This window comes from Pyrgilauda ruficollis, unplaced genomic scaffold (genome assembly GCF_017590135.1).
Source record: "Pyrgilauda ruficollis isolate IOZ18807 unplaced genomic scaffold, ASM1759013v1 scaffold71, whole genome shotgun sequence".
In the NCBI taxonomy this organism is placed as follows: domain Eukaryota; kingdom Metazoa; phylum Chordata; class Aves; order Passeriformes; family Passeridae; genus Pyrgilauda; species Pyrgilauda ruficollis.
This window is the reverse complement of record NW_024528933.1, coordinates 246,837-273,291: the sequence shown is the minus strand read 5'-3', so window position 1 is coordinate 273,291 and position 26,455 is coordinate 246,837. Positions and strand designations below refer to the sequence as shown.

The following is a 26,455-nucleotide window of genomic DNA, read 5'->3' as shown; positions in this document are numbered from 1 at the left end:
AGTTTTGGTTGATTGTTTAGCTTGCACAAGACTGTACACAGGAAAGCTAGTAACAGCATTGTATCTTGAGCATAGCCTCAGCGAGAACAATTGGATACATGCGCTCCAATGACATCAGATGGTAACTTAAGAACTTCACTTGCCAAATGATAGAAAGAAAACAATTTCCAGTGTAATTTTTCTACCGTCCTTCCCCTGCTCAACAGGCTACCCCTCTTGGGCACAAGTAGCATGTTAGCTTCCATTCAGCATTCCTGTCAGAGGGCTCTCGCTCTCCCTGACCCCTTGTCTAGTCCTTGATTACCCTCAGTAGGAAAAGAGAAAATGAATGGTTTCACTAAGATAAAGAAGGAACTTTTGACAGAAACAGAAACACAGGCTAGTGGTTAGGGTTTGGTGGTTGCTTTTGTTTTGTTTTTAAAAGAAAACCAACATGCAACTCAGTACTTTCAATTCTTCTCTCAAAAACATCTTTCCAAAGTGTTCCACCTTCAAAGAAGGATATAGCCAGACTTCCCTAGGAAGTATATTACCTATTCTTTCAGCAGCTTTGAGTTTCTTGGCCTGTTTCTATGTCCATCTCCCTCCCTGCCCCCTGCAATGTATAGATGTTTTTTCATTACGGTTAATACTCCATTAGCCATTTCTAGATCACTTGAAAGACTTAAGAAAGACATCCTGAAAGAATTCTGCAGAACTTCCCCACTGTCTACAAGTCTGGCCCAAGTTTTGATATGCTTTGTGTGTCACACCCACTTTTTCCTGAGCACAAATATAATGAGGTCACAGGTTTGAAAAAGCAAAATTAAAATATATAAATTTTTTTAAAAATACATTTTGCTTCAGATTAACTTCGTACAACATGCAACAATGCATGCAGCTGCCAGACATCACACCTCGAAACCAGAAGGTTATTTTATCCTTTCTCCCCATGGTCTTCCAGCATAAAAGCATCTTTCTAAAAGTAAACTACAGTTTTAAGTCAAGGCATGATTTCTGAAGTTGCAGAAGAAAAAGATGCTTTATATGAGTTTATATGGCCACCAAAGAGCAGCACAAGCTATACTGTGCATTTGAAACAAACTTCAGCCATATTGTTCTAGGCTGTGCACAAAACACTATTCTGGAGGCTGCACAAAAGTCACACAAGCAAGCTAAACCTAACTACCACTGCTGCCATCATTTTCCCTTTGTCAAACTTTATAAAAATCAATCTATCTGTCACAGAAATCATCACTACTCCAAGCAAAGATGGAAGTAGAAAAACTTTACTTTGTAATGTCTTTGATATGAAAATATAAATGAAGACCTTAGCAAAATAATTTACCTGCCTTTCCTGCTTTCTTTTGCACAGTAGTCTGGGTTTTTAAGCAGAACTCTTACAACTTGGAAACAATGGCTCTAGCCATCACACTCAAGTGCTATTTTTTATCTTAAGAGATGTTTCAGAAAAATAAAGTGCTTAATTATGCACCTGAATTTGTGTAGTGAGGAGCTGACAAATAAGGACCTCAATACCTTTTATTCAGTATTAGGTTCTGGAAAGTGTCTCATTTTGTTAAAGTTTTTTCCTATATGCACACACTCACACTTTTATCACATTTTATTTTTACAAAGAATGTAACAGGGTACCTCTAGAAGTTGAGTGATAAGCTGATCTTAACAAAGTGCATTATTAATGTGTTTATTCCAGTCATATAGAATAAGCAGTATGCGGCTACAAAAAGAACAGTGCTTTTTTTGTCAACTTGGTTTACTTTGACTCAATTGCTGTTTACCAACCTTTCGTTCCCTGTCAGTTTTAATAAAAACATAAAAGAGATACCTATTACAGTCCAATGACAACAGGTTTTTGCTTTTCTGAAACTGTTGGAATGGCAAATCCAAACATAATCCAAATACATCTTAACTAGCTTGAAATTCTAAGTGTGTACAACAATCACTTTAACTAAACCTCTCCCTGAAAGCATGGGGATGTCCAAATAAGAATGCTGGAAATAAAAACAAATTTTAAGAGTGTATTTTGTACTTAGATACTGACTAATACTCAGTAATAGAGGAAAGACAAAGAGTCACAGTTACAAAAGAAATAGACATTACAGTTAGTAAGTTTCATTTTTAGAGGGCTTGATTCAAGCTGTGACTCTGGCCAGACTAACCTACTTGAAAACAAAGAAGAATTCTACAAGAATATATATACAAGAACCTTCCAACACAGCTTCTCAAAATAGCAGGAGAAACCAGGAACCATTTTATCAAAATATAAAGAGCACCTGAAAAAATCAGAGATTTGCCTTTTTATGGAACAACCAAAGGAAGTCACAGTTCAGCATACTCTGCTGTCCTGAGTCCAAACAGACTGCACAGAATCCCTTTTAATGGGCAAGTTTTTAACAGAAAGCTCTACAAGCACTCATTAACATGACATTGGAAATTTAGAACCAACGTGAAGAACACTTGTGTTAATAAAAGGATACAAAACCATTTCCATCAGTGTATTTTCTAGACTAGTTTTTGTGGTTCTGGTGATAGATCTGGAAAAAAAAATCATATGATATTTAGTGATTTATTTGCTTTTACTGTTGCTACCACCACTAAAGAAAGCACATTTGTGGAAAAATTATAGGATACATCTGAAGTCAGTGGTAGTCAAACAGCCACAATTATAATCCAAGTTTTTCTTTGAAGTCTTGTTTACACAGAGCTATTCCAAACCAATAGAAACATACTAATTGGTCTTGGACAAAAGCCTCTCATATTCTGCACTCCTCTGCAATGTCTGAAACATGATGACAACATTCTATTGTATTACAAAAATACAAGAAGAGACCAGAAGGACGCTGAAGACACCTATCCATCCGTGCTACTCATGCAGCTGCAGGTGGAAGAGAAAGACAACTGCTTTCCACACAACATACATTTTTGGTGGAAACAGTTACATACACAAGGATTTTTCTGAAGCCTAATACTCAAGTTGTATGGTACAAGAAAGCACTCTGGATTGTTTTTAACAAAAATCAGAAAAACCTTCTTGTAGGGAAACAGTATTCCTAAGTATGATGAACTCCCGCTACTAAGCAGAGAAGTAAGGTTGCCTGCACAGACAAAAGTGATTTTTCTTTTCTCATTTTAGGAATTGCTTCTCTGACAGATAAAAATTAACATGTGCATATTTTTAAATGAGGAGAGGGGAAACACACACATACGTCAAGTTAGTAGCAAGCAAAAAAATATAAAACAGCTATTTCTGTTCTGATGAATATACATGTGTTTATTCTTCATGTTCTTCAGCAAACTCCTAATTTAAAAATAACACCTTGTCCTAGTTATTCCTCTAGCCAAGGACAGGTAGTACACAGAAATCACTAATGAAACCACTAAGTTCAACCACAACTACTGAAGATACAGAGCTTGGAAGGTACAAAAAAAGATTACCTGTTTTATTAATAGCTCTCCTCTTTCTGATAAGAAGTTTTAAAAATGCATGATTCAAGGTGAGCACAGTTTTTCCCATAGTTACTCACTGATTGCTTTTTAACACTTACCCTGGATGTTGCCACAGATTTGCGTGTCTACCCTCAGGAAGCAGCTCCCTCTTGTTAAGGGGAGTAATACCTATTGCTGCTTCTAAAATAGTTATGTATTTCTTGTACCGCATCCTGCCTTTCTCAAGAGTTCCACCACGTTATCATCCAAATGCAGATGGTGCAACTGAAGTCATGCCTCTTCAATGATTTGAAATACTGCTTTTTAAAACATTCTGCAAGTTGAAGCATAAAAACAACGCTTTTTTCCCCTCTCCCAGGCTAGGACAGTTAGCAGAAGAGAGAGAGAAACTGAAGAAAAACTCCTACCAGATTCCCCAGAAACGTCACTGTTACATAATTCGATCTTTGAATAAGACACTAATGAAAATGATTGAAGAGACAATCACAGTTCTAAGCCTGGCCGGATAATGCACACTCTCCAATTGACTAATCCTTTGCTAAATCTCTGCTGTCTATAATCTTTCAACTGCTAATGGAGCACTAGGTAACTTCTCTGTCAAATCCAACCAGGGAATAAAAGAGATGTGCGCAGAAAACTTGAGACCATTTTAGACAGTGACAGCCAAAAATAGCTTTTGCCTTAACTTTTCTCACCAGAAAGCACCAGAAAGCTATGTTAGAAGTGTCACAAGGGATTTAGCTGATCTACTCAGAAAAGGCATGGAGAAATATTTCCTTATGTGGCTTGTACAGAATAAAGAAAGCTAGAGACTCCCATTATGATACCCACTAGTCATTCAAATGTGTCTCACATGATGCCAGAAGCCACATCCCACATCAGAATTGTTCTAGCCATGAGGTAAGTAACTGGGCATGCCAAAGACCTCAGGTATCAACTGCAAAGGTGGAGACAGATGCACATGTTGAAAGAAGTAACAGTGGTATTTTGGAAACACTGCACTACTGTCAAACTGCAATATTCAAAGACATGTACTTGACTGCAAAACTAATCAAGGAAATGTAAATGTAATGCTTCTTAGATAGTAAGAAATGAATGCTTATATATATATCTAGATATACATAGTTACATGTATTATATAAATACTATGCACTTAGGCAGTATTAGAGATAAAAACATATGAAGAAGAGATGTGACAGGAAGACTGAAGCCTGGAACCACGACTCCCTCTGTAAACTGTGCATATTACTTATTCCCTAGTATTATTAAACATGTGTGTATTTCTTTTGGGGTGATATCATATTACATGTTACTTATTTAGAAACCAAGATGATTTCCTGTGCTATAAAATATTTAGCTCTTAACAACAAGATTTGTATAACTATTTCCAGATTCTACATGACTTACAATCCTGCATTAGCCATATTTGGGGTTTAATATCCAATCACATTTGTAGGTTATGTTAGTACATGCACGCACTGAACTATCTAGTGTAACTACTAAATAGCAATCCATGTGACTGATCTTAGAAGATCAAAATAAAATCAAGCATCTTTTAGACTCAGAGAACAGCACTACAGTTGTCAGAGGAACATGCTGATAATGAGTATGTAGTCTGAAATGTAATGATGCGTTTAAAAAATAATATATTAAAACCACATGAATTAAATTAAGCAAAAAATTACTTTTCCGTGTGCAAAAAAAACCCCCCAAAACACTTAACTACAACTTTAAACATCTGTATACAAAGCATTAAGAAGCTTAGGAAAGAAGGGTAGTTCTAGGAGCCTGCAAGCACAGCTAACGTCATTAAGCCTGCATACATCCTGACTTCTTGTAGCTTTGGCAGATCTATGGTAAAGGCTGTACTGAGAAAGAAAAGACAAGACAAGTAGTGAGTGGTTTTTGACAATTCCAGTACTTAAGGATCTTTTGACTGTAGAAGTTCCTGACAGTTCCATTTTACAAAAAAACAGAATTACTTTTATAAAATTGAGTCTTCCCTCAAGCTGGTTTCATTAACAACTTCAGTATTACCACACTTTCACCTATGAAGTTTTGGTATTTCTTTCTGTACACCTTCTCCCTTAACACTTCTTTAACTCTAAATTTTCCCTTACAGATCAAAAGAAACAGTTCTTAAAAAAACTTTCCCACAGTAGTTTTCAAATCCAGTCCTATGCAGAGTCTAAAAAGCATTAAGTGCAGCTCCGGTCAATCTTTTGTCCCTTTGAGCAAAGCATATTAATTCTGACCAGAAAAGGAGCCCCATCACTAGTCTTGCACACAGGGAAGCCAAGCCCACACAACAAGCACAAGTTACTCCTAAGTACTGCTTTCGGTTAAATGGTGTGTGAAACCTCCAGGTATCCAGAGGGAGAGAGACTGACTCACAGTTAATCAACTTCCTTCAACTTTATTTAGAAACAGAAATTCAAAGCTGCTAGTACCTGCACTGTTAGTTAAGAATGACTTTTGTAGAGCAAACAAAGTCTTAAAAAGACTGTTCTCCATTGTTCCCTGCTGGAGAATTATTGTCCACTCCACTTTTTCTGTCTTTGTATTTTTTCAGGAAGAACAGAAACCAAAAGTTTTCTTGGAAAGAAACAGCGCAGTTTTCCTAACTGAGAGCACACAAGTGATGCCTCGGAAAGTACAATGCGTTTCTGAGAAGGGGGAAAGAATGACAGAGCTTTTTTCTCCATTGAAGAAACATTTACAAGATCAAAGCAAAAGCTTTATTTTGCTCTAATCCTCAACAGATGAAAACAGTCATGCACTCTTAATTAGATGTAGAGCATACTTCTTGTAAACTGATGGCAGAGGCAGGATCACATCCTCAGTCACTTCAGACCCAACCAAAAAAGAGACAGTCATTGCCTAATGCAGCCACAAATTACTTTCCATTTTGTGAAAAGTCCAAAATCCTGTTCTTTCTCATCTTTCAACAAAAATCTGTGTAACAGCTACAGATCAAAGAATTCTCTTATTAAGAGAGCAAAGAAACAAGCATCTTTTCTTACTTGCTTTTGCTTAAGTGATAAGAACAACTGTGACAGTCGATTGTTAACTTGCGGAACATACAGGTGTTTTGTTTGCGCCACAACCAGCATGTATGTAAAGTTTGATCTGCTAGAAAAATCGTAAGGTAGAGGAGCATCAAGGATCAGACTGGGAGTGCGGGAGGTGGGAATGAAAAGAGAGGAGGAGGACTGGGAACTTCTTTTTCACAGCTTCACGGATTGCAGTTGCTTTTGGCCCCTCCTTAGAGATCGCTCCTTCCCTGAACAGTCCATATGTTCCTGGAGATTCTCAGAATCAGCTTACACAAAGTTGTGCTAAGGAGGCTAGAGATACCAGTAGTCAAATCTGCTGGTTATTAAGCAGAGCTAGATGATGAAGCAGATGTTAGAATAGAGAGTGCAAGCCAGACTACAGACAGCCTTGCTGTTAAGTGACGTGCAGGAGAGATTTATGGGTTTTCTCTAAAGCCTTAAAAACCCCAACCAAAAATCAATGAGGCAGGGCAGATAACACATAGCTTGAACCAACACGTGAAATCTTGGTTATGATGAGGCTGTATTCTTAAGCTCACACTCAGTTTATCAGTATGTCACTTTATCAGCTTATGTCAAAAAAATGAGTTTGGTACAATAGAGTTACAACAACACAATCCTTTAGGGAGAGGTGTCATTGAGCCGGTCTTAGGAAAAAGCCACAGTGGCCCAATTCACATGAACTCATGTCTAACTCAATGAAAACATAGGAAAGCCTAAGGAAACATCTTAAACCTGACACTTCACATGTATATAAACCACACCCCAGATAATTGCACACATTTAAGAAGTAAAAAGAAACTTCTCAAAAGCAGTTCTGGGTTGCTGGTACAAAACAAAAGCAGAGACGAAAAGCATGAAAAGGGACCAGGCACTGGGAAAAAAAACAGAACAATAGGGCTTTGTATCTTGCCTTGCACATTTCTTACTGACCTTACTATTGTATCAGGCAGTATTTTTGTCTGTCGTTTTCACATTATTCATGAGAAAAGAGAGCACTAATGAGTTTCGTTTTTTTCCTAGATTAGCAGCCATGGTTATCTGAGGTTCTGGGACTCAGATGCACAACGACAATGCTGACCTAAATTCAGGAAGACTTGGGTAGCTCATGTTTCCTAAAAACAAAGCCTGCAGCTGATGAATACACACCAGGGTAGATGTTGTACCAGATATCAAACCAGAGCTCCCACTGCTCACTCTGTTATTACTAAGCTTGGATCATAAACGTCCAAAATACATTCAGAAATGCAAGAGCCATCTCACACTGAACAGAAAGAAGTTGACACAGTCTGCATTCTCATTTGAAATAGAAAACTACGACATCCCTCAACGACATGCACTTTCAAAAAGCAATCGGTTTAAAAAGAAAAACAAAACAAAACAAAAAAACCAATAACAAGCCAACTAAAACCCAACCCAAACATTAATAGTTTAAGGTATTAAATGACCTGAGTATAGTTTACTGCTGCATCAAGCTGTTTAATTACAATGCTGCAGTTAGTACTTGTTTAAATTATGTAATATTTAAGTAAAAAATAACCTCAGCTCTCTAGATCTGAATGATGGCTTTGTCTGCTAAAAAAAAAAAAACAAAAACAAAACCAAAAAACCCTCCCACAGCCAAATCCAAAAAACCACACAAAGCAAAACAACAAAAAAGGCAGTAACCCCCAAAAAATAATAACAAAAGAAATCCCAACCTAAACTAAAAAAAAAACCAAAAAACCAAATAATAAACAAATAAAAAACCCTCCCAAACCACAAACAAAAATACCCACATAATTACAGCAGGTTCTAAATCATAATTTTCCAACTCCAAAAAAAAAAAATTACTTTCTGAAGTAGGACCAGGATGACCCAAGGACTGGTAAAAGACAATTAAAGAGCAACAGAAGGTTTCAAAGACTCTGAGAACAAGCAGTAAGCAAAGTTTTCAAGGGAGCAGACATAGGTATCCAGCATTAGTGCTGGTCTTTTTGAGGAAGAGGACAGGGTTAGAAAATTGAGAAAAGCGTCCCATGGTTGAACAGCTCTATTGTGATGATGTAAGTTCTCAATGCATTTAGATCACTTGGTCATGGGACCGAGACTGAACCTTTGACTCTGGAAGATGATGTGCACTGGTGCGTGTATGCCAGCAAGCACAGTCATGCAAAACCAGTCCTCTCCATGTCACTGCTCCAATCTTTGTAGGTAGCACCGCATTTGCAAACATTCTTCACTATGGTAAGACTCATCTATCAGAAGACAAAATTATGCCCTACATACTTACTGCCATAAATATTTGAATTATAAATAGCTTATCTCATTTTTGGAAGCCTTCCAAAGTTCACAGAAATCCACTGCAATCTGGGATTAAGATCCACAGCTGATGCCAAAGATCAATTGTCAAATTTAAAAAAATAAATTTTCCCCAGCAATTAGAAATTTCATACCTATTTGAAAATAAACTAGACTTGAAAATCTCTAACCTCACAGACCTGTAGCTGTTCTAATATGTGCTCTGTTCCCCCTGTCATTAGAGTAACCAATTCCAAGAATACTGCAATGGGATGAAACTGACGCAGCCACAGTATGACAGAAGTTACACCATCCATGAGTACATAAATACTGTTATTTCAACAATTAAAAGTGACTAGTCTTGTAACACGAGATTTCCTGTACCCTACAAGGAAGTTCTGGAGAAAGACAAGATTGGTAACTATTAAAACACACACACAAGTGTGTTTTAATAGTTCCCAAATCACCCAGATTTTTGCTCTAAGTTAAATGCAGCTTTGAAGTAGTCCTGGAATAGTAGGCCGTTCCTCAGTTGAGGATTACTGTGGTCCAGGAGGTTTCTAATGCTTTTAAGCATATAGGTTTTATAATGGTACGGCACATCCCATTTTGTGAGCCACGGAGCTACCTAAACATTGTTTTAATCACTAAGAAAGATTTCCTGGTTGTCCTTAGAGGACACGGAACCAGGAAAAGGGGGGATTAAGCAATCAAAAAAGTATCATACATTCTATTACTTTGACGCTTCATTCTGAAGAGATCTATTTAGATTATAGTTCATGCAAAGTGTTGGGATCACTCAAATTCTGCTGCATAATTCCCAACACTTGCCTTTAGTCTCACAAAAATCCAGTGCAGTGGCACTAAGCACCTCAGCAGTTACTGCCAGTGATAGAGGGCAATAGCAAAGCACAATTAGATACAGGTTCTCCAGTCCACAGTGTCATCTTTTTATAAAGGGCAGAGAAGTCACTGCCGCTACTTGAAACCGATGTTTAGGGCCTAAGATGTTTACATGTAACAGTCCAGAAGCAATTATAACAGTAAACTCACCTAAGAATCAAATATATGCAGAAAACTTCGGCAGAAGGCTTAAGACAACCCTCATAATAATGCTTTACTAAGTATAAATCTTACTGACCATGTCTAAGTGGCGCACACATGCTTACTGAATGAAAAACATTTTTCTAAGTTTCTAAAAGCAGCCTGGTGATCTCTCCATTAGTATTAATTCACACAAACAAACAAACCTCCTATGCCTTTCAGTACCTGAAAGGTTCTGCCATTCTTGCCACGCAAGGACTTCTTGGATTCTGACAAGTATCACTATTTGAAAGAGCTGATAGTTAAACCCTTAGATGACAAATGCTCCACAAATGAAAGACGAAGTTTTGCACATACCAGTTTCTCTTTTATTTTCCAAACCGTAAGTGAATCACAGTTCTCAACCTTTAAAATTTTGCAAAACAAAAGAAAAGGTAATCTATTGTGTTGCAAATGATGCGACCTTGATAATTACCTCCGAAGGTTACAACAAAGCAGTCATTTGCAGCCTCTGCTGGAGCACAGCTGTGGGGCCAAGAGCCCTCGAGAATCATCTTAGCTGTGGAAACCGACACAATTTTATGAAATGAAGCTAGGGAGCAGATAATTCAGAGATTCTCTCTGTTTCAAGTAAATAACTACAAGAAAGCAACAGTGAAACATGAAAGTTTTCTGATTTGTTATACGACTCATTTGTATAAGTATGTTCAAACAGCATGTACTTTCTCATGCTGGAAAAAAAATGCAAACAGGTTTCAAGTACGGGGTAACTAAGGGCAGAGCTGTGAGCTAAAGCAACTGCATGCCACTGGTAGATCAACCTTGCCACTCCGGGGTGAAAATCTAATGTACCTGGGATCCAGCACCGCAAACACGGCCGGTGCCAAGGCACTTTAACAGGCAGTTAAAACATTTGTCTTCTGAACTGCCTGTCCTTTGTTTCACGGTTCCCTGTTAACTTGAAACTTCCCCTGACCCAGTTAGCCAAAGCCTAAGGCACGGCTGGAATCCACCCAGGATGTGCCAACATAAAGATTTCAGGAATTCTCTGCGCAACAAAGGCAGCCCAAGCCCCCGACGGCGGGGGCGTGGGCTGGCCGGGGGACCCGCCCCCCCCAGCGCCCCCCCCCGGGAATAACCCGGGTAAACAAACACCCCGACTCGCCGGTGACATCTCTCCTACTTTCCACGTAGTATCGTGCTCTCCCGGAAAGTACTTATCACGGAAAAAGTCACCGAGAGCCGCTTAATCCCGTTAGAGAAAAGCCGATCCCCGGCCGAGCCCGGCTGTTCGCGCCGCCCAGGTGCGCGGCGGGCGCGGCACCGGCCCGGGGGCACCGGCCCGGGGGCACCGGCCCGGGGGCACCGGCCCGGGGGCACCGGCCCGGGGGGTGCGGCGGATCCGACTCCCGCGGACAAAGGCGGCAAAGCGCGCCTGAGGAGCGCAGGCGAGAGGGCGATAAAACCCAAAGCACACAAAGGAACGAGAAGAAGCCGGGCAGCTCGTGGCCGCAGCGCGGCCCCCGGGGCGGGGAGCGGAGGCACCGGCCGCGGGGGACAGGGGGTGCCGGGGGGCACCGCACCTGCCCGGGGGGAGGAAAGCGGCGGTGAGCGCGGGTTCGGGGCGGGGATATCCCGCGGGGATACTCGCCTGCTCGCGGCGGGCGTCTGGCAGCGGGAGCAGAGGTCCCAGAGACGCCCCGGCGCTGGGACTGTGCCTTGCCCTGCGTCGCCGCCCAGGAGCGGGCAGCGACTGGGGCCTCGAATCCGAGTGCGGGGCCGAGGCTGGGACTGGGGACGAGGCTGAGGCTGGGTCCGGGTCCGCTGTGGCCGCTCCCGCCTAGTCGGGCGATTTCCTGCGGGGCGCGGGCGGGGGCGGCGCGGCCACGCCGGGGCGGGCTCCCGCCGCAGGTGCCGGCCTCGCCCCCAGGTGGGGAGGAGAGGGGAAGGATGGGGAGGGCAGGGGACGGCAGGGGAGGGGCGGTGGCGGCCGGACGGGGCGGGCGGCGCACCCCCTCTTTAGACGTGCCCCACCTGCGGCTGCCGCCCCTCCAGTCCAGGGGTGCCTTCGCCCGGCTACCCCGGCCCACGCCCGCACACACCAACACCCGCGGCGGCGGCAGGGGAACAGGAAATACCGGTCGCAGCCCGGTGCTCTGCGCCGCTGAGTCACCGCGGCGAGGCCGCCCCGCCCCCCGGCTTTTCTCTGCCCGTCCCGTCTCCCGGCAGGGGACCCCGGCTCTGCCCCCCAGGTCTGCTCCCCGGCTCTGCCCAGGCACCCCGCGCCGCGCCCAGGCAGCAGAGCGGACCTACAGACGGGCACGGCGGAGCCCTGTCGCCGCTGGCCGGGCGCACCGTCACCCAGCCCAGCGCTGGGGTGTGTTTTCCGTTTACATCAGTGTTGTTTGGAACTTGGGATCACTGCCCATCTGAACCTTTCTAACGGGAAGACCTCTGAGACAGCCTTTAACACCACAGCTCAGTGTTCCACGTACGCCTCTCAATCTGCTTTTCCCTGCCCTTTATCACAGAATTGCTGCGGCCGCTTTATTGACAGCTCGAGAGAGCTCTGTTCACATTATCACTCTCAGCTGAAATACCCAGGATTAGCAGAAGGCAGAGTAGCTCCATTTCCAGGCTGGAACACCCTGCGTCACTCTGCAAGTCCACCAACACTGTTCCTGAAACTGTAACATACCATGAGAGAAATAACACTCCAGGCTGGCATTCCACAGGTATCAGCTTTCGGCATCACTGCTGTCCTGCAGCTGAGATGAGAAAGGCAAGGCCAAACAGCCCTGGCAGGATTCTTTGGAGTCATATTTCTTTTGCATTGTAAAGCACTAAATGTCACCAGGAATTCCTTATCTGCTGTCTTATCTGGTGGACAGTTAAACCCCTTGCAAGCCCCTCTAAAATTAAACAGCACATTCCCATCGTATCAGGCCTGCAGAACAAAGACTACTTAAAGTTTATGGTTTGTTGCTATTTTCAGGTGAGAAATATACTAGATTCCCACTGCATTTCTAATTCAGATAAATTTCTTCCTCAATAGGTACAGTTCATGCATACAGAAAGTAAGATAAGGAAGGCAAACAAGTATTCATGAAGAGGCTGGACTTTGGAAGGAGGCCCTGAAAGAACCTATTTTATTAGAGCAAATATGAAACTGCATTCAGATATTGTATGAAAAGGCCTGCTTCTAGCTATTGTTAATAATTAACATGCATGTGCATACACTAGCCTTCAAGTACCTATTTCAGTCTAAAAGCCCCAACAGCACAAGTCAGAATGAAAAAAAAAAAAAAATAAAAAAAAAAAGAAGAAGAAAAAAAAAGAGACTAATTCAGGGCTAATTTATAAACTTGGTGTTTTCAGTCTCCTACAGACTAATTCTATGATCAGCACATAATGCAATATTGCTTTCAGGCAGAATCAAGGCACAAGAAATGGAAAATTAGTTTTACTTCCAGGTATGTGTCAGATTACTTGGTCTACACTGGGCCCTCCCTAGGCTCTCCCTCTTTTTCCTTAATGAATGTTTTAAAACTTCATCTGTTAGTTCTCAAAATCTTTTGTAACAGTGGCCTTAGGATGTCTGGTTAATGCTCCTAAAATGCTGTTGAGTAACACTATGGACACATTAAATATATAACTGATTTCTTTTAGAACAACAGTAGAGAACATTGATGGCTAGCAGAAGAGCCTACATCTGGAAAGCAACAATGCTTGCAACATTATTCACTGTTACTGATCACTTTACATAATTACCGCAACACAAAAAATTTTTAAATCAATTTGGCAAACTGGAGAGGGCAGCAACATTATATGCCTTATTTTAAACATCTATTGTTTTCTAATCTAAACTTGTCTGTCTTTCCTTAACCTAAACTGAAAAAAAAAAAAAAAAAGTTTGCAGTTTAGGAACTGTTTAGAATACTTTTATTGTTCATGGCTATATAATTATGGCTGATGTTTATCCTATCAGCAGCAAAGCAATCTTCACTGGTCACCTCCCTCGGTAAAAGGCATGAATACTGTCTTTGTTCTACAACTGCCAGCAGTACAATTTACATAAAAGACAGTTTGGGAGAGAGATGGATGTAAGTCCACACAATTTAAATCTTTATACAGGAATGAAAAAAAAAAATCTCAATAGTAAAATGGACTGGAAGATGTTTGATTGGTTACAATTACAAACAGTGGTATGGAATATATTTAAAACACCATTCTCTACAGAACCACATGAAGCAGTTTGCCCCACATCTCTCCTTGCCCTGCCAATGACATCAGCGACTGGGCAAAGGTAATTTCTCCCTGATAGACTTTGATTCTGCACCTCCCATGCTTCCTTTACAATTTTGAATGTTCTTCCAGGTTTTCTGGCAAGCCTCTGCCTTCCTTCCCAGGACTTCCACATATTACAAAGCTGGTTAGCACAATCGCGGAGTTCAACCACTAACCAGAAGCTAAAATAAACACAAACCTTCCTGTAAACCCCCTTTCTTTTATTCTAATACCTCCTCTTCAGGACAGGCCTTTATCCCATTTATTGAAGTTGCCAAAAGACACTGGGAATTTTAAGGAAATAAGATGTAATGATTTTATCACATGGATCAATCCGCAAAGAGGTAATGTTTTCTTACAAATTACCCACAAGTGGAAAAGAAAATTTACAAACACCAGACAGGAACTTTTAGGTGAGATTAACAGTTGGTGAAAATTCTGGTATACCTAAAAAGCCCAACACATCCCAATTTATGTGCTGAGCTTGGGCAGCCAGTAAAGCCATGAAATGGCAACTTATCCTTCCAAAATATTCTGCATGTTCTCTTTCACCAACAATGGAGCAACTGTATTGTGGGAAAAAGTAATGCCCATAACAGAGTGGTTCGTATTAATACTATCTGTGCATAGTCTATATTTAATGATTGTCCTTCAGCTATTTCAATTGGGAGAGGTGAAGCAAGAAACTATTGACATGTCAGGTGTGAAACTATACAACAGAATTCCACAAGTTACGGAAGTAAAAAATCAGTACAGAAGTGTTACTTGTCTTGGGCAATAAGCAGTCTGACATTAAGATCAGAGATCGTTCTGTGTCTCCATAGTACAAGTGTGATGGCTCATGGGAGTCCTTGCCCCCTACTTAGAATTTGATGCAAGTATTAAAGCAAAAAATGAGTCATGTCCTATGATTCATTTTGCACATCGAGATAAAACTCATTCTAACTTGCTGACTCTATTTATCTTCAGCGAAGATTAAATCCATTTGTTATTCAGATACCTAAACCCATGAAATAGTTTGCATAAATAGCAGTAGTGTTACAGATGAAGGGCAAGGCATGTAAACTGTGAAAGCTGAACTGCTCTCACAAAATTCATGTCAATTGGCCACTGGCCACACTTGGGACAGAATCTTTCCAAGATGTGTTTTAAGAAACAGAAAGAATTCAAAAGTATGCACATATCTGTGGCCTTCACCCTTATCATCAAACTCTTGAATCACACCTTTACATAATGAATTAAGAATTTCACATGCAATTTTATTTTTGTATGAACATTTCTACCAGACGTAAGGGAATGGAAAATGAAACTTCCAGATATGAATCAGATGCATGTCAGTGGTCATACTGCATGCAAATACTTAAGAAAATAATTTTTGGAGAAGTCAATTGGAAAAAATAATTTCATGTGGTCAGGCAAAGGAATAACTAGGTATACTTGATTCAAATATCAAGTCATGAACTTCTACACAAACTTGTTTAAATTACTATCTAAAATTGTAGGAGATTGAGCTAAATATTATAAAAGTAACTACATAAAAATACATTATTTCCATATGCTATAAGTTATCTTCACTGTTCTAAATTCAGAACAGCAAAAACATATTCTATTTTTACCTTCCTGTACTTTTTTGAAAACACATGCTTTACTGTTATATTCATGAGGTCTGGGAGTCATTGTATTTACCTCATTCAGTAGAGCTGAAATTTATATTGATTGCAAAACATACACACAGCATGAACAATTAACCAAGAGTTACTTCCATTGAAACATCTCTCTGTTTAGTAGTGAGAAATAGCAGGTAACAATGCTTGTACTCTAAATGCAAATACTGGGCAAGAACACGTTACAGTTATTGTTTTTCAATGACAAAAATCAATCCTTATTTATCAAGCTAGCTAGAGAATCATGCCAAACTAACCACAGCATCAGAGAAACCAAAAAGAAAAATATTGTGCACTGAACATCTTTTCATAAAATCCGCAAGACTGTGGTACAATTTTTCCCTCATGCATTAGTCAACAATTTGGTCCTTCCATAGGAAGGCAGCTAAAACCTGCAAGCTGTAATATTACAACAGTGCAACTGCTGAAGTATTGCTGTTCATGATTTCTTTTAAATGTTTCTGTTGTAAGATCTGGAGTATATAGTTTATTTCCTTCACATATTTAAAAGCCTAATGAAGACAGCTTCATCAGGCTAAGAATAATACTTGATTCTACGACATTTCTCCATCAGCACAGTACCACGGGGAGACTTGCTGTATCATGGTGATAAGATAATCTAAAACCACTGAAGAAATGTAGTAGAATAAAATTAGTGCAAATGTTTATGAACTTAATTTTGCTCAGCTCAAAAAAAGGTGTTTTTAATCTCTGAAGAACAAAAAGGTAGAGAAAGAGAAATGCACAGTAACAGAATTAAATGTTTGTGAGATATTGCTGTGCAGCTTAAGCTTCACATACTAGCTTTTCCAGTTCCATATCATGCTCAGAGCCACAAAAATGTCTAAGTAATTTAAAGTTTAGCTAAAAAAAAAAAAATTCTGAGGTGAAAAACACTACAATTTAGAATTTGGAGAATAGCAAGTTCTGCAATACTAAGGAAAAAACTGTCATTACATGCACTATGACATATTAAATGTGACTATGATGTATTACAATAGCCATAAATTTTGAGGCAATACATTCACAGTACCATAATTTATGTCAATGTAACTGACAGGCATTTCTTGTTTTAGGTGAATGTTTCACCAAGAACAGTTCAGTGTTTGTGTGCTGGTCAGAAGTCACCAGGTGGTTAGTCCTTACATGCAAACAAGTCTATAGAAACCAAAAATTCATTACTTTTACAGGAAGAAAGCAAGAAATGAAGTGACAGACGTGGGTGACCTCAACCATGTGTACTGCACAGATTCAAAGAGCACACAGAAATCCAAAGACTGAGCACTGGAGAAAAAATATATTATTTTCATTTTTGTTGCACAATACATTGATGCCAAGAAAAACAAGAGAATTAAGTTCAGGTACTTCAGCCTAAGAAAGAGCTTGGCGTGAAGTTAAGTCTTTAAACTTCCATGAGGTAGAACACAATCAAGTATCTTCTTTTCCAGAATATATTAAGGAGGACAAATCCAATTTAGTTTTTAAAGCTGTTGAAAACTCTTTTGATAGTAGTTCATGAAGAGATACTCTGTCATGAGAATACACCCAATTCCGTCCAGTCCAGTCATAGCGCTTGGGCCCACTAGAAAAAAAAAACACAACAGAACATCACACTCTGTGTAAGTACACATTATTTCAGGAGACCTGCTGGAAGCCTGTATGCATACTGTATGCCATAGAGTGCCCAGGAAAACGAACAGACAGCATGGAGAACGGCTGGTGGGCAGTCTGAGGAAGTGGAGCAGAAAAGGCCTGATATGTCAGGAACTACTGAGCCATCAAACAGATATATCTGAAAGGTGACAAGATACATCAGTCACTCCTAGGGGAGACAAGCACTTTCCCTTCCTGCTTTTGGCACTGATTTCCCCACAATTCCTTCCTTTATCCCAGTTTTCCCTCACAGATATAATTTTCTTGCACACAAATATCACAACAGGTATTTGTATAGTGCTGAATTAATGACACTGATTAGTTCTTGCAAATATTCTAAGCACAGCAAAGCACAGATAATTTCCTTTTAGATGCAACAAAATAATTTAGCCCCTGAAAGCTAATATATTGGCATGTGGGAGATTTATAACTAAAATGCTATTTTTCTCTTTTTGTGCTATTATATTGTAACTGGCTTGGTTTTTCCAGGCCTACATTAAGTATCGAAAAAGAAATTTGAACACCTGGGTTCTACTCTGGACCTTGCTATCCACCCAGTTTTCCACCAGTCAAGTGGGAAAATGACTGAAAGGTACTCACTGCTGTTAACATTAGATAAGCAAAGAAAACAGAAAGGAATTAAATTATCATCTGGGATAAATGGAGAAACCCTTGATTTTTTAGGACATATACCTTGGAACTCAGTCAACACGCAAAGTCTGCTAGAAAACAGACTATCCTGTACATACATAAGAACAATCTGCAGGTTGTCTCTCTACAAGCATAAGCACTGATCTGAAACTTGACTATCCTGAGTTACTCACAACAGTCAAATGAAGAACTTTCCAACCACTGCTCAGTGTGTAAGAAGTTACAAAGGCAAGCACAAATCCAAGTCACTTTCACTGAAATCTCACTGTCTGTATCAGAAGTAGTAGCTGTTTAAATCAGTGTTATGTGCTCCAGTTATTTTACTAAGTATTTCTCACTTCTCTCACTTCACCTCTGCAGCACAAGATTATGTTTATACTCTCCTGCACCTAGAGAACGATGGAATGGGATTCTGTCATTCATGAAAATCAGGTTAAGAGAGACATTTAATCAATGACAAAGAAATATGTATATTATCTGAACTGCTTTTAAATGTTATGCAGTAAATATCAGTGATAAGGTTAACACATTAAACACCTTCATAGTTATATGAATCTCCAAAAGACTGTACAAATGTGACTTCCAAATTAACAGCTGAAGCAAAGATCCGGGGAATTCTATTAAATGCCTACCAAGTTAATTATAGATTAAGTGTATTTCTCATAGAAAATCTGCATATATGTTTCAACCATAAGAGAAAAGAACTAAAATATTGCATTAAGGTATTGCTAATATTCTGTAAGGTTGAAAAGTCTTTTCAGTCAGGAGCTACATTAAATTACTGCAATCACACTGCTGGCTGGTTGCACACATCCCCTCATGCTCCTTTTTTTATAAGCGTCAACTAAGTAAAAGTTTTCACTCAGGTGTACACATACTCAATAGCAAACAGATGGCCAAAACAAAAATTCCAAGAAAAATGTGCCACATCTTGACAAATTTGTCTCCCTTGGGATATAAGACTACAGGTCAACGTTTAGTGTAAAAATGCGCCAAACCATTCAATGCAAGCAATTACTGGCAGCAACATTTCCTTCTTTCAATTCCCACCATATTGCAGTTAAAAAGATGACAGTTCAGATCATACAATATTTGCTGGAGTTGCCTTTCAGAAGTTAGGAAATAAGAGAACACATAGCATCATGTTCCAGGAAATACCACTGTTTATCTAATACCAATTAAGGGAGTATAAAAAGGAAAAATTTTTTTTTTTTCCTCCAACTCTATATTCTGGCACACGTATGTCTTAGCTCGCCTGGAGCTAAACAGGCAGGAATTATCTGAATTTTGGTTTTTATAAAGATATGAAGCCTGTGTTTCAGTGACGCAAAAATGTTATAAGCTAGTTCCTTCACCATTAACACTTATCAGCTCCCTGGGTTCTTTTCCAGGGATAGTGGCAAAGAATACAGATTTTGAGGGGGGACAGCTACAGCATTTTCCCACTTATCTGGCTGCCCTCCTTGCTGAAATCAACCACAAAACCAGAAATGGATCAAAATACATCAATAGGAAAGGCAGAGAAAGCAGCTAGCTCAGGCTCCTGTGAAGTGCAGAGGCTTGACAAAAACAACCAGTGTGGGCATACATAAACATATAAAGCAGGAAATCCCACAAGCTTAAAAGGGAAGGAGACACCCTGTTTAAAACACAAAGAGAGGTTTAGATGATGACATCATCGCTCTTTTTCCAACAGAAGCTTTGTTTGTTTCTTTTTAATCATTGCTGGTTATATTTCCTATGAGTAAGCTATATTCCTGTAGGCAGTGGTTTTGGGCTGAAACAATGTATGAAAATTCTTTTTTACATATTTCCTGTATTAATTTAGGTGTGCCAGTAATACTGCAGCGTGCCCCGAAACCCATACCAACCATTACTGAACGCTTAGATTATATCACATTTTGAGACTATGCAGAGTAGAAGGGTTACTTATGAAAAAGATATTACATGATCGTGCCATGCTATAAATAAGAGGAAGTACGTTTCCACCCAGTCTGCAGATATTACGTAACTAACTTACCTAGTGGGTGAGGACAGCCAAATCTGCCGGTTTGGTGTTTGCTTATTGATTACGTATGTTCCCATGTCTCCACCCAATTTAACTGTTAGTACTCCACTCTTAAAAGACAAAGAAAGTGAGAAATATAAAATTTGTATCGTGTTACTTTGACAACAGTTACTTCATCTGCATTGGCAGAAACTTACATACCTGTATCAGATTCTCAACCTTCTCCCAGACAATAATAGTTAGGAGAATGCTCATTACACCTAGCATATCTTTGAGTCTGACCTAGACTTTAAAACTTCTGGCCAGAGTTTGATTTTTAGTGTGTTTGTATCATTCACAATGTTCCTACTTAAATAATACTCTTGAGCTTGGACCTGGCATCCTGAAAAGACCAGACCATTGCAATGCATTTTGCAATGATTAAAACATCATCCAGTAACAACTTTTCTATACTAATGAACAGTGTAGAACTGGTGTGGTTCAAAGTCAAGAAGCTTTATGTGTCATTGCCAGATTTCTGAAACATGCAATTTTACCTTACTTTTCTTCAGTAATGGTAATGGAACAAAAACATTTTTTCCTTGATAAATTCTGATTCATATCTGAAAAAATGTTCCAGTTCTAAATCCCATTATTCTGGTTTTTCATGAGTCTGGTTTTGCTTTGGTTATGCCACCTTTAGACCATTATCCTGGTGAACATTTATTTTCTCTTTCTTGCTCACATTTCTTACTGACATGATTCATGTTTCTTGTAATGGAGAAAAATATTTTCTGTTCTGACTTTAAGAGGGAAAATACAACAATATTTGGACTAGAGTTGATCTGAATGATACTAGTTAAAAAGGGAAATATTTCTACAGAGTGCAACGTGATGATTCAGATAATAATTTATTTAGTTTGCAGCATCTCAAATACTTTAAGCCCTATAGCACAACAAAGCTTCTTTAAGGGTATCATACCTTTCATGCTTTAGTCAGAAGATACTACTAGAGCTACCTGTCATTGCCCGGGCAATTTGCTATGTATAAACACTCACTATGGGGAAAAATACTTTCAGGTATGAGTACCTACTGCCTGCCAACATACTCTGTAGCACAAGCAGCAACTCAAAGCCTCCTTCCCTTACCAAGTAACTCAGGGGAGCATATCTCAAGTATTACTAGGCATAAAATAATACTCTCAGGATCTGATTTTTTACCTTGGCTTCCATGCTGTTTCTGTGCTTAAGGTATTTATATCTGTGATCAAAACAATAAAAATAAAAGGGCCTTCTGGTTAAAAGGGGCCTTCTTTGTCCCGCCAGTTATTTCTATTGGACATTAGTACAGCGCACAGAAGTGCAAGAACAAGCTACCTCTCTGGTTGTCAGAATTTCAAGTTTTCCATATCTCATGGTCTTGGAATTTTAGAGATACAGCAGCATAAGAACGGGATGGAGGATTAGGCCTGCATAATGATATACAGGTTCTGTATATAGCATTCTTCTATGTGGTTTGTAATGCCATACTAAATATTCAGCATGATGTTATGCTACATGTTTCTACAGACACACTATAAGTACATAGGTTTCCAAAGCGTTAACAAAAAAATTATACTATTATTTATACCACGTGTCAGCTGTTAGAAAGTACTGTTGCTCTATCCTTACAAAGTAAATAGAGGTTAACCTCTACTGCTGTGTTGAAAACACTTTCTCATACATTTTACAGTACTTCTGAAATACTAGAATATACAATTTGAATGTTTTAAAGAATTTAAATTGCAAGATACTTTTACCACATTTTAAGAAATACTGCTGTATGTGTTTTGTACTACTGGATGAATGTTTGCTACTTCCTGGTAACAAAAATATTCTTCTAAAGATATTTTTTTTTTTCCTGAGCACGAAAATATAAATTGCTCAAAGCAATGACATTTACAACAGGCACAGCAGATCTTTATCACATTCGCCACCTTGTGGTTTCCTGCAGCACTGACAGGGTTTGTTTAGAATTAAAACCTGGGCTGTTTAACCTTCTGCTTTCAACAGAAATTACAACATATTATTAATTGTCATCATCCTGTCTATATAGTAAAGGACCATTGGTAAAAATTAAGATGTAAAAGTACTACCTCTTGAGCTTCACAAGTCAATGTCAAACATAATCCACCATACAGCAGACGGAGAAAAAAATTATGACTCATCAGCTTAACATAATGAAGTGTTTAGGAATACTAAAAAGGTAAATTTCAACCATTGCTTATTTTTGTACTAGGATAGTTACATCAGGATAATAGGTGCTGATATCGTAAAACATACTGAAGAGTAATGTTTAAACAATGCTTTTACCAGAAAAGCAATTAGCTGTAACATTATCTATATACTTAATTAAAGCAACAAGTAGTATTTGCTAAACAGGAAGCTACTGGCAATATGTCATTTTATATCCTAGCTATCAGAAATACAGAATGAAAATTATGATGACAAAGCTACACATAAGAACGTCCAAAAACTACAGACTTTTGTTTTGGTTTTGTATTTTGCACAGTGAAAACCAAACCATCGGATTCAACATCCTGGAGTACAAAACCTTAACTGACAGTGCCAGTAGAAAGCAAATTTGTTGTGGTAAGACATGAAGAAGGAGCGATAGTTATGTGACCTTAAAAAACTGCAGTATTGAAAAACCTGCGTAGCAGACAGTAGAGTAGGGAGAAACAGCACTCTTCTCCAAGTCATGTTTAGGCCTGTAACACATAGATTACTTCAGGAACTGAATTTATATAAAAACTAATAAATTCCCTATGCAATTAACACAGACATTTTTGTTCTGTGACTCCTGTATTTGAGCAACTGACTTCTGAAGGCTCCAGCCATCCAATGTCTCCTGTGACAGTAGCCTCCTCCCCATGTACACTCCCGTCTCACTTCTGCAACACCTATCCAAACACGGCACTCTCCTGCTGCTTCTCTCCACTGCAGGCTGTCATCATTGAAGCCAGGACAAACATACACTACCTGCTCAATACAAATGCTGCTTGTCTGTATTCAGGGCAACCAGAGAAACTGCTCTAACAGTTACATGTGATGTACTATGCCATGTAGTACACCAGAAGGGAACTGATTGCTATGCCAGATATCTGTGCCTGTTTAGGAAAATTTATAGATCAGTGTGAAATTAGAAAACAGTTTCCATCTCCTCTTGTGCTCGTTTATTATTCTCTATTATGTTTTTCTCTAAACATTTTGAAAACTTTAAAAATTTTGAATCCCTAAATCACATAATGGTATGTGTTACTTTTCACCAGAATTGTTGCCTCAGCCAGTATACAATAAAGGTGTAAGAATTAATTGTATTTTCAGTGTCAGCACTAAGGTGACTAATTTAAAAATCTCCTTCAAATAATAGGAAAAAAATCCCCTACAATAATTACTGTGGTAATATAATGTTTAAAACATACCCCTAGAGAGACATCATAATCTTCTGGGGTAAAAGGTTTATCTGCCAAGTCCTCAAAGAAATCTGCTAAGGAGTCCAGTGTTTCTTCAGCCAGCTTCTCATAGGTTGTCTCATCTAAAGAGCTACAAACAACATAGAAGTCCATAATTAGGAGGAAAAGCATGGAAGACAGCATTTTCCCAAAAATAAAAACATACAAAGACCACAACTTTGGATGAAACTGTAACCATAACATGATATTATAAAACAAGAAGTTCATTTTTCTTAAGGTGATGTAACTGACAAGCCACCTTATAAATGGAGGTGAAATTTCAAAATTAGTTGCTATTAGAGATCTCTTAACTGGGGAAAAGGTACTTACTTCCTTAGATATACTAACCACATTTAGTAAACAGCATCAGATTTCAAAGCAAGGCATTTTCATAATAGGACTTTGTGTAAATTTTGCTTAGTTTTGAACTCTACAAATAGAGACAAAAGCGTCTCCCATTTAGAAATATATGTCATTTGACTCTACAAAACTTGCTGTAGCTATACACAGTTTAGAAATGTCAGTATCACATGTCATGTTTATGCACAGCATTTGTCTCCTCAACTGGAATTACCCATGCAACCTGGTAATTAGATGTTATTTAAACTGTGCTTATGAACTAACACTTATGAATTACAGACTACTCCAGAGTCTCAAAGCACCCTTGTGGCCATTACGTCAGGCTTAAAGCACCTGTGAGACCAATTCTCTTTTTAGTGGAACCAAGTGTAGAACAGTTTAATTAACAAAATGTAATTAAATCACGTAAGCTGTTCCATCTCTATCAGTGTCAGCTTTCAACTGAGTGTGTAAAAGGGTCTCCCTACCAACAAACACTTCAGGAAAATAATCTCAGTTTTTACTAATGCTTATAGCAATGAAACAGTTACTACGGGCTGAATATATACCAGTTGGTAATAGAAACTTTTAAAAAAGTTTCTTATCCAGTTACTGAAATATGCTCTATGTCACTTATATGAGGGACACCACAAAATGCCTTGGGGCATGGAGAACAGAAAGCCTTTGGATCGGGCAGGATTCATGTACAGGCTCAGGGTCCACTTCAGGCACTTAAAGGCAAGAGCCATTTCAGACATCTGCCACAATCCTTTACTGTGTCCCCAGCTGCTGCATCAGAAGCTGCACAGCTCCAACAGTTGCTGTGTCACGTTCTCTCAGAAAAAGCAGAAATTTCACATCCTCTGGCACGTGTGAAATGGTGCTAGACACCTGCATTTAGGTACACAAGTTATCTGCTAAGCAACTTCGCAAATACACACAAAATGCTTTTAGCTGAAACTTAGTTGTCCTTTACATCACATCAACATTACATTAGTTTGGTAGTATTAGTACGTATACAAGTTATTCTAAAATACATAACCAATATTTTCATATGAATATCTCAAAATGTATTTTTACCTTGTGTCACTCAGAGTTCCTGCATTTCTCAAATTCATGAACCAAGCAGTCCTGCTCTTCACATCTGAAGAATACTGTAATTGCTGTTTAAAGTAAGCAGAAACAAAATGGAATTAAAGTTAAAATGTAATGAATTACAAACTACATACTTATCATATAAGTTAAACAGCTCCTTTAAGTCCTTTCCATCCTCATGGAAAATGTTCATATTCTATATCGCAGGGCTAATACGGAAGGAATTATGCAGCTTTAGTCTTTGTATAATTGAAGCAATCTAGAATTATCGTTGTCTTCATTATGCAAGCTAATGGAATAAAGCCCCACACCCCCTCATTCACAGAAGAATGAATTAGGAAAAGAGAACTATTCTAACTTTTCTATTGCTCTACCACAGAATTACTGAGCGGCTTCAGACTATTAAATGGCTTAGGCTCAGAGTGTCCTAAGTATCCACTACTCAAACGCTGCACTACCAGCTGGAAGTCAGGAACGTATTAAGCTGAAACAAACACAAACCCTGAATCTTCCTTATGTACAAAGAGCCAAAAAACACTTCAGATTCCAGATTTCTAAATTACGGAAAAGCTGTATCCCCAGATCAAACACAGTAGCAGAAGTATTCATGTTATCCAGCAGGAGAGGAAGATGGCATGATTTTCGTTTTCTTCCTAACTGGCGCTGACCTTTCGGTTTAATGGCAGAACAGCATTGATGATTGCTTTCTGTGTACTCATGCAAGGTTCTGAAAACTTCAGACGGAGTTGAAAAGCAAGTGACATTTGCAAAGGAGCTATGTCAGCCTCTCTTCAAGCACGGAAGAGCAAAACACAGGCCGATCTCTCTCCATGTGGAGTACCACCCATCCGCAGGTATTACCAATGAGCTGCCTGCTAGTCCAAAACCACGACACAGGCAGCAAGAAGGGCGACACAACGGTACAGGCCGACAAATACACCACGCTGCCTGTATGTCTGACTGAACCCCTTACCCTACAGCATTTTATACACGCTTAGAATGAAAAGCTACAACACCACGAGCACGTTCACGCTCTGTCCAGGCTGAGAGGCTCTAATTCCACCAGTGTGTACCCATATTCCGTTTGTGACTGGAGGCTGCCAACAGCGGTGCCAGCACGCAGCCAGCACCTGCCTCCGCGCACCTCACCCGGCCGAGGGCGGCCAGCACCGCCGTCTGCGCCTGCAGAGGGGCAGCAGCCGAATGCACCGGCCGCGGTGTGCGCCAGCTCCCGAGGCACGGAGAGAACGAGAAAGGAGAAGGCAGGCGGGAGAGAGGGAAGGAGGGAGTACGCTGCCGGCCGGCTTGCGAGGAGGCCCGGCGGTGGCGCTGGCTGCCCTGGCTGCCGCAGGCTGACACAGACCTGCTCAGAGCCGGCAGCCACCTCGGGAATCCTCACCCGCCGCCCTTCCCTCCGTCCCCTCCCGCCGCCCCAGCCGGCGCTCGGCCACGGCCGCT

The 26,455-nt window shown here is 39.7% G+C and overlaps 2 protein-coding genes across 2 annotated transcripts in view; both read right to left on the bottom strand.

The window, feature by feature from the left end:
- The window catches only part of TJP2 (tight junction protein 2), a 63,112-nt gene extending 51,284 nt beyond the window's left edge, over nucleotides 1–11,828 (bottom strand). The window contains exon 1 of the mRNA XM_041485548.1: nucleotides 11,479–11,828. The gene's annotated coding sequence lies outside the window, so the exon portion shown is untranslated. The remainder of the gene's footprint in view (nucleotides 1–11,478) is intronic.
- A 2,525-nt stretch (nucleotides 11,829–14,353) lies between these two features.
- FXN (frataxin) lies at nucleotides 14,354–25,121 on the bottom strand. The gene is made up of 4 exons (XM_041485564.1): nucleotides 24,983–25,121; nucleotides 23,534–23,654; nucleotides 20,103–20,200; nucleotides 14,354–17,360 (listed from the first exon to the last, which is right to left on the bottom strand). The coding sequence occupies exons 1-4, from the start codon at nucleotides 25,018–25,020 to the stop codon at nucleotides 17,207–17,209; spliced, it is 411 nt and encodes a 136-aa protein (XP_041341498.1). The 5' UTR covers nucleotides 25,021–25,121; the 3' UTR covers nucleotides 14,354–17,206.
- Between the last annotated feature and the right edge of the window lie 1,334 nt (nucleotides 25,122–26,455).

What these genes read in the sequence shown, in the direction of transcription:
- FXN (XM_041485564.1), bottom strand. Translation starts at nt 25,020, where the DNA reads ATGAATTTGAGAAATGCAGGAACTCTGAGTGACACAAG. An exon ending in GGAACTCTGAGTGACACAAG is followed by an intron (nt 23,655 to 24,982) that starts GTAAAAATACAT and finishes TGTTGTTTGTAG; the next exon opens with CTCTTTAGATGAGACAACCT. An exon ending in ATTATGATGTCTCTCTAGGG is followed by an intron (nt 20,201 to 23,533) that starts GTATGTTTTAAA and finishes TTGTCTTTTAAG; the next exon opens with AGTGGAGTACTAACAGTTAA.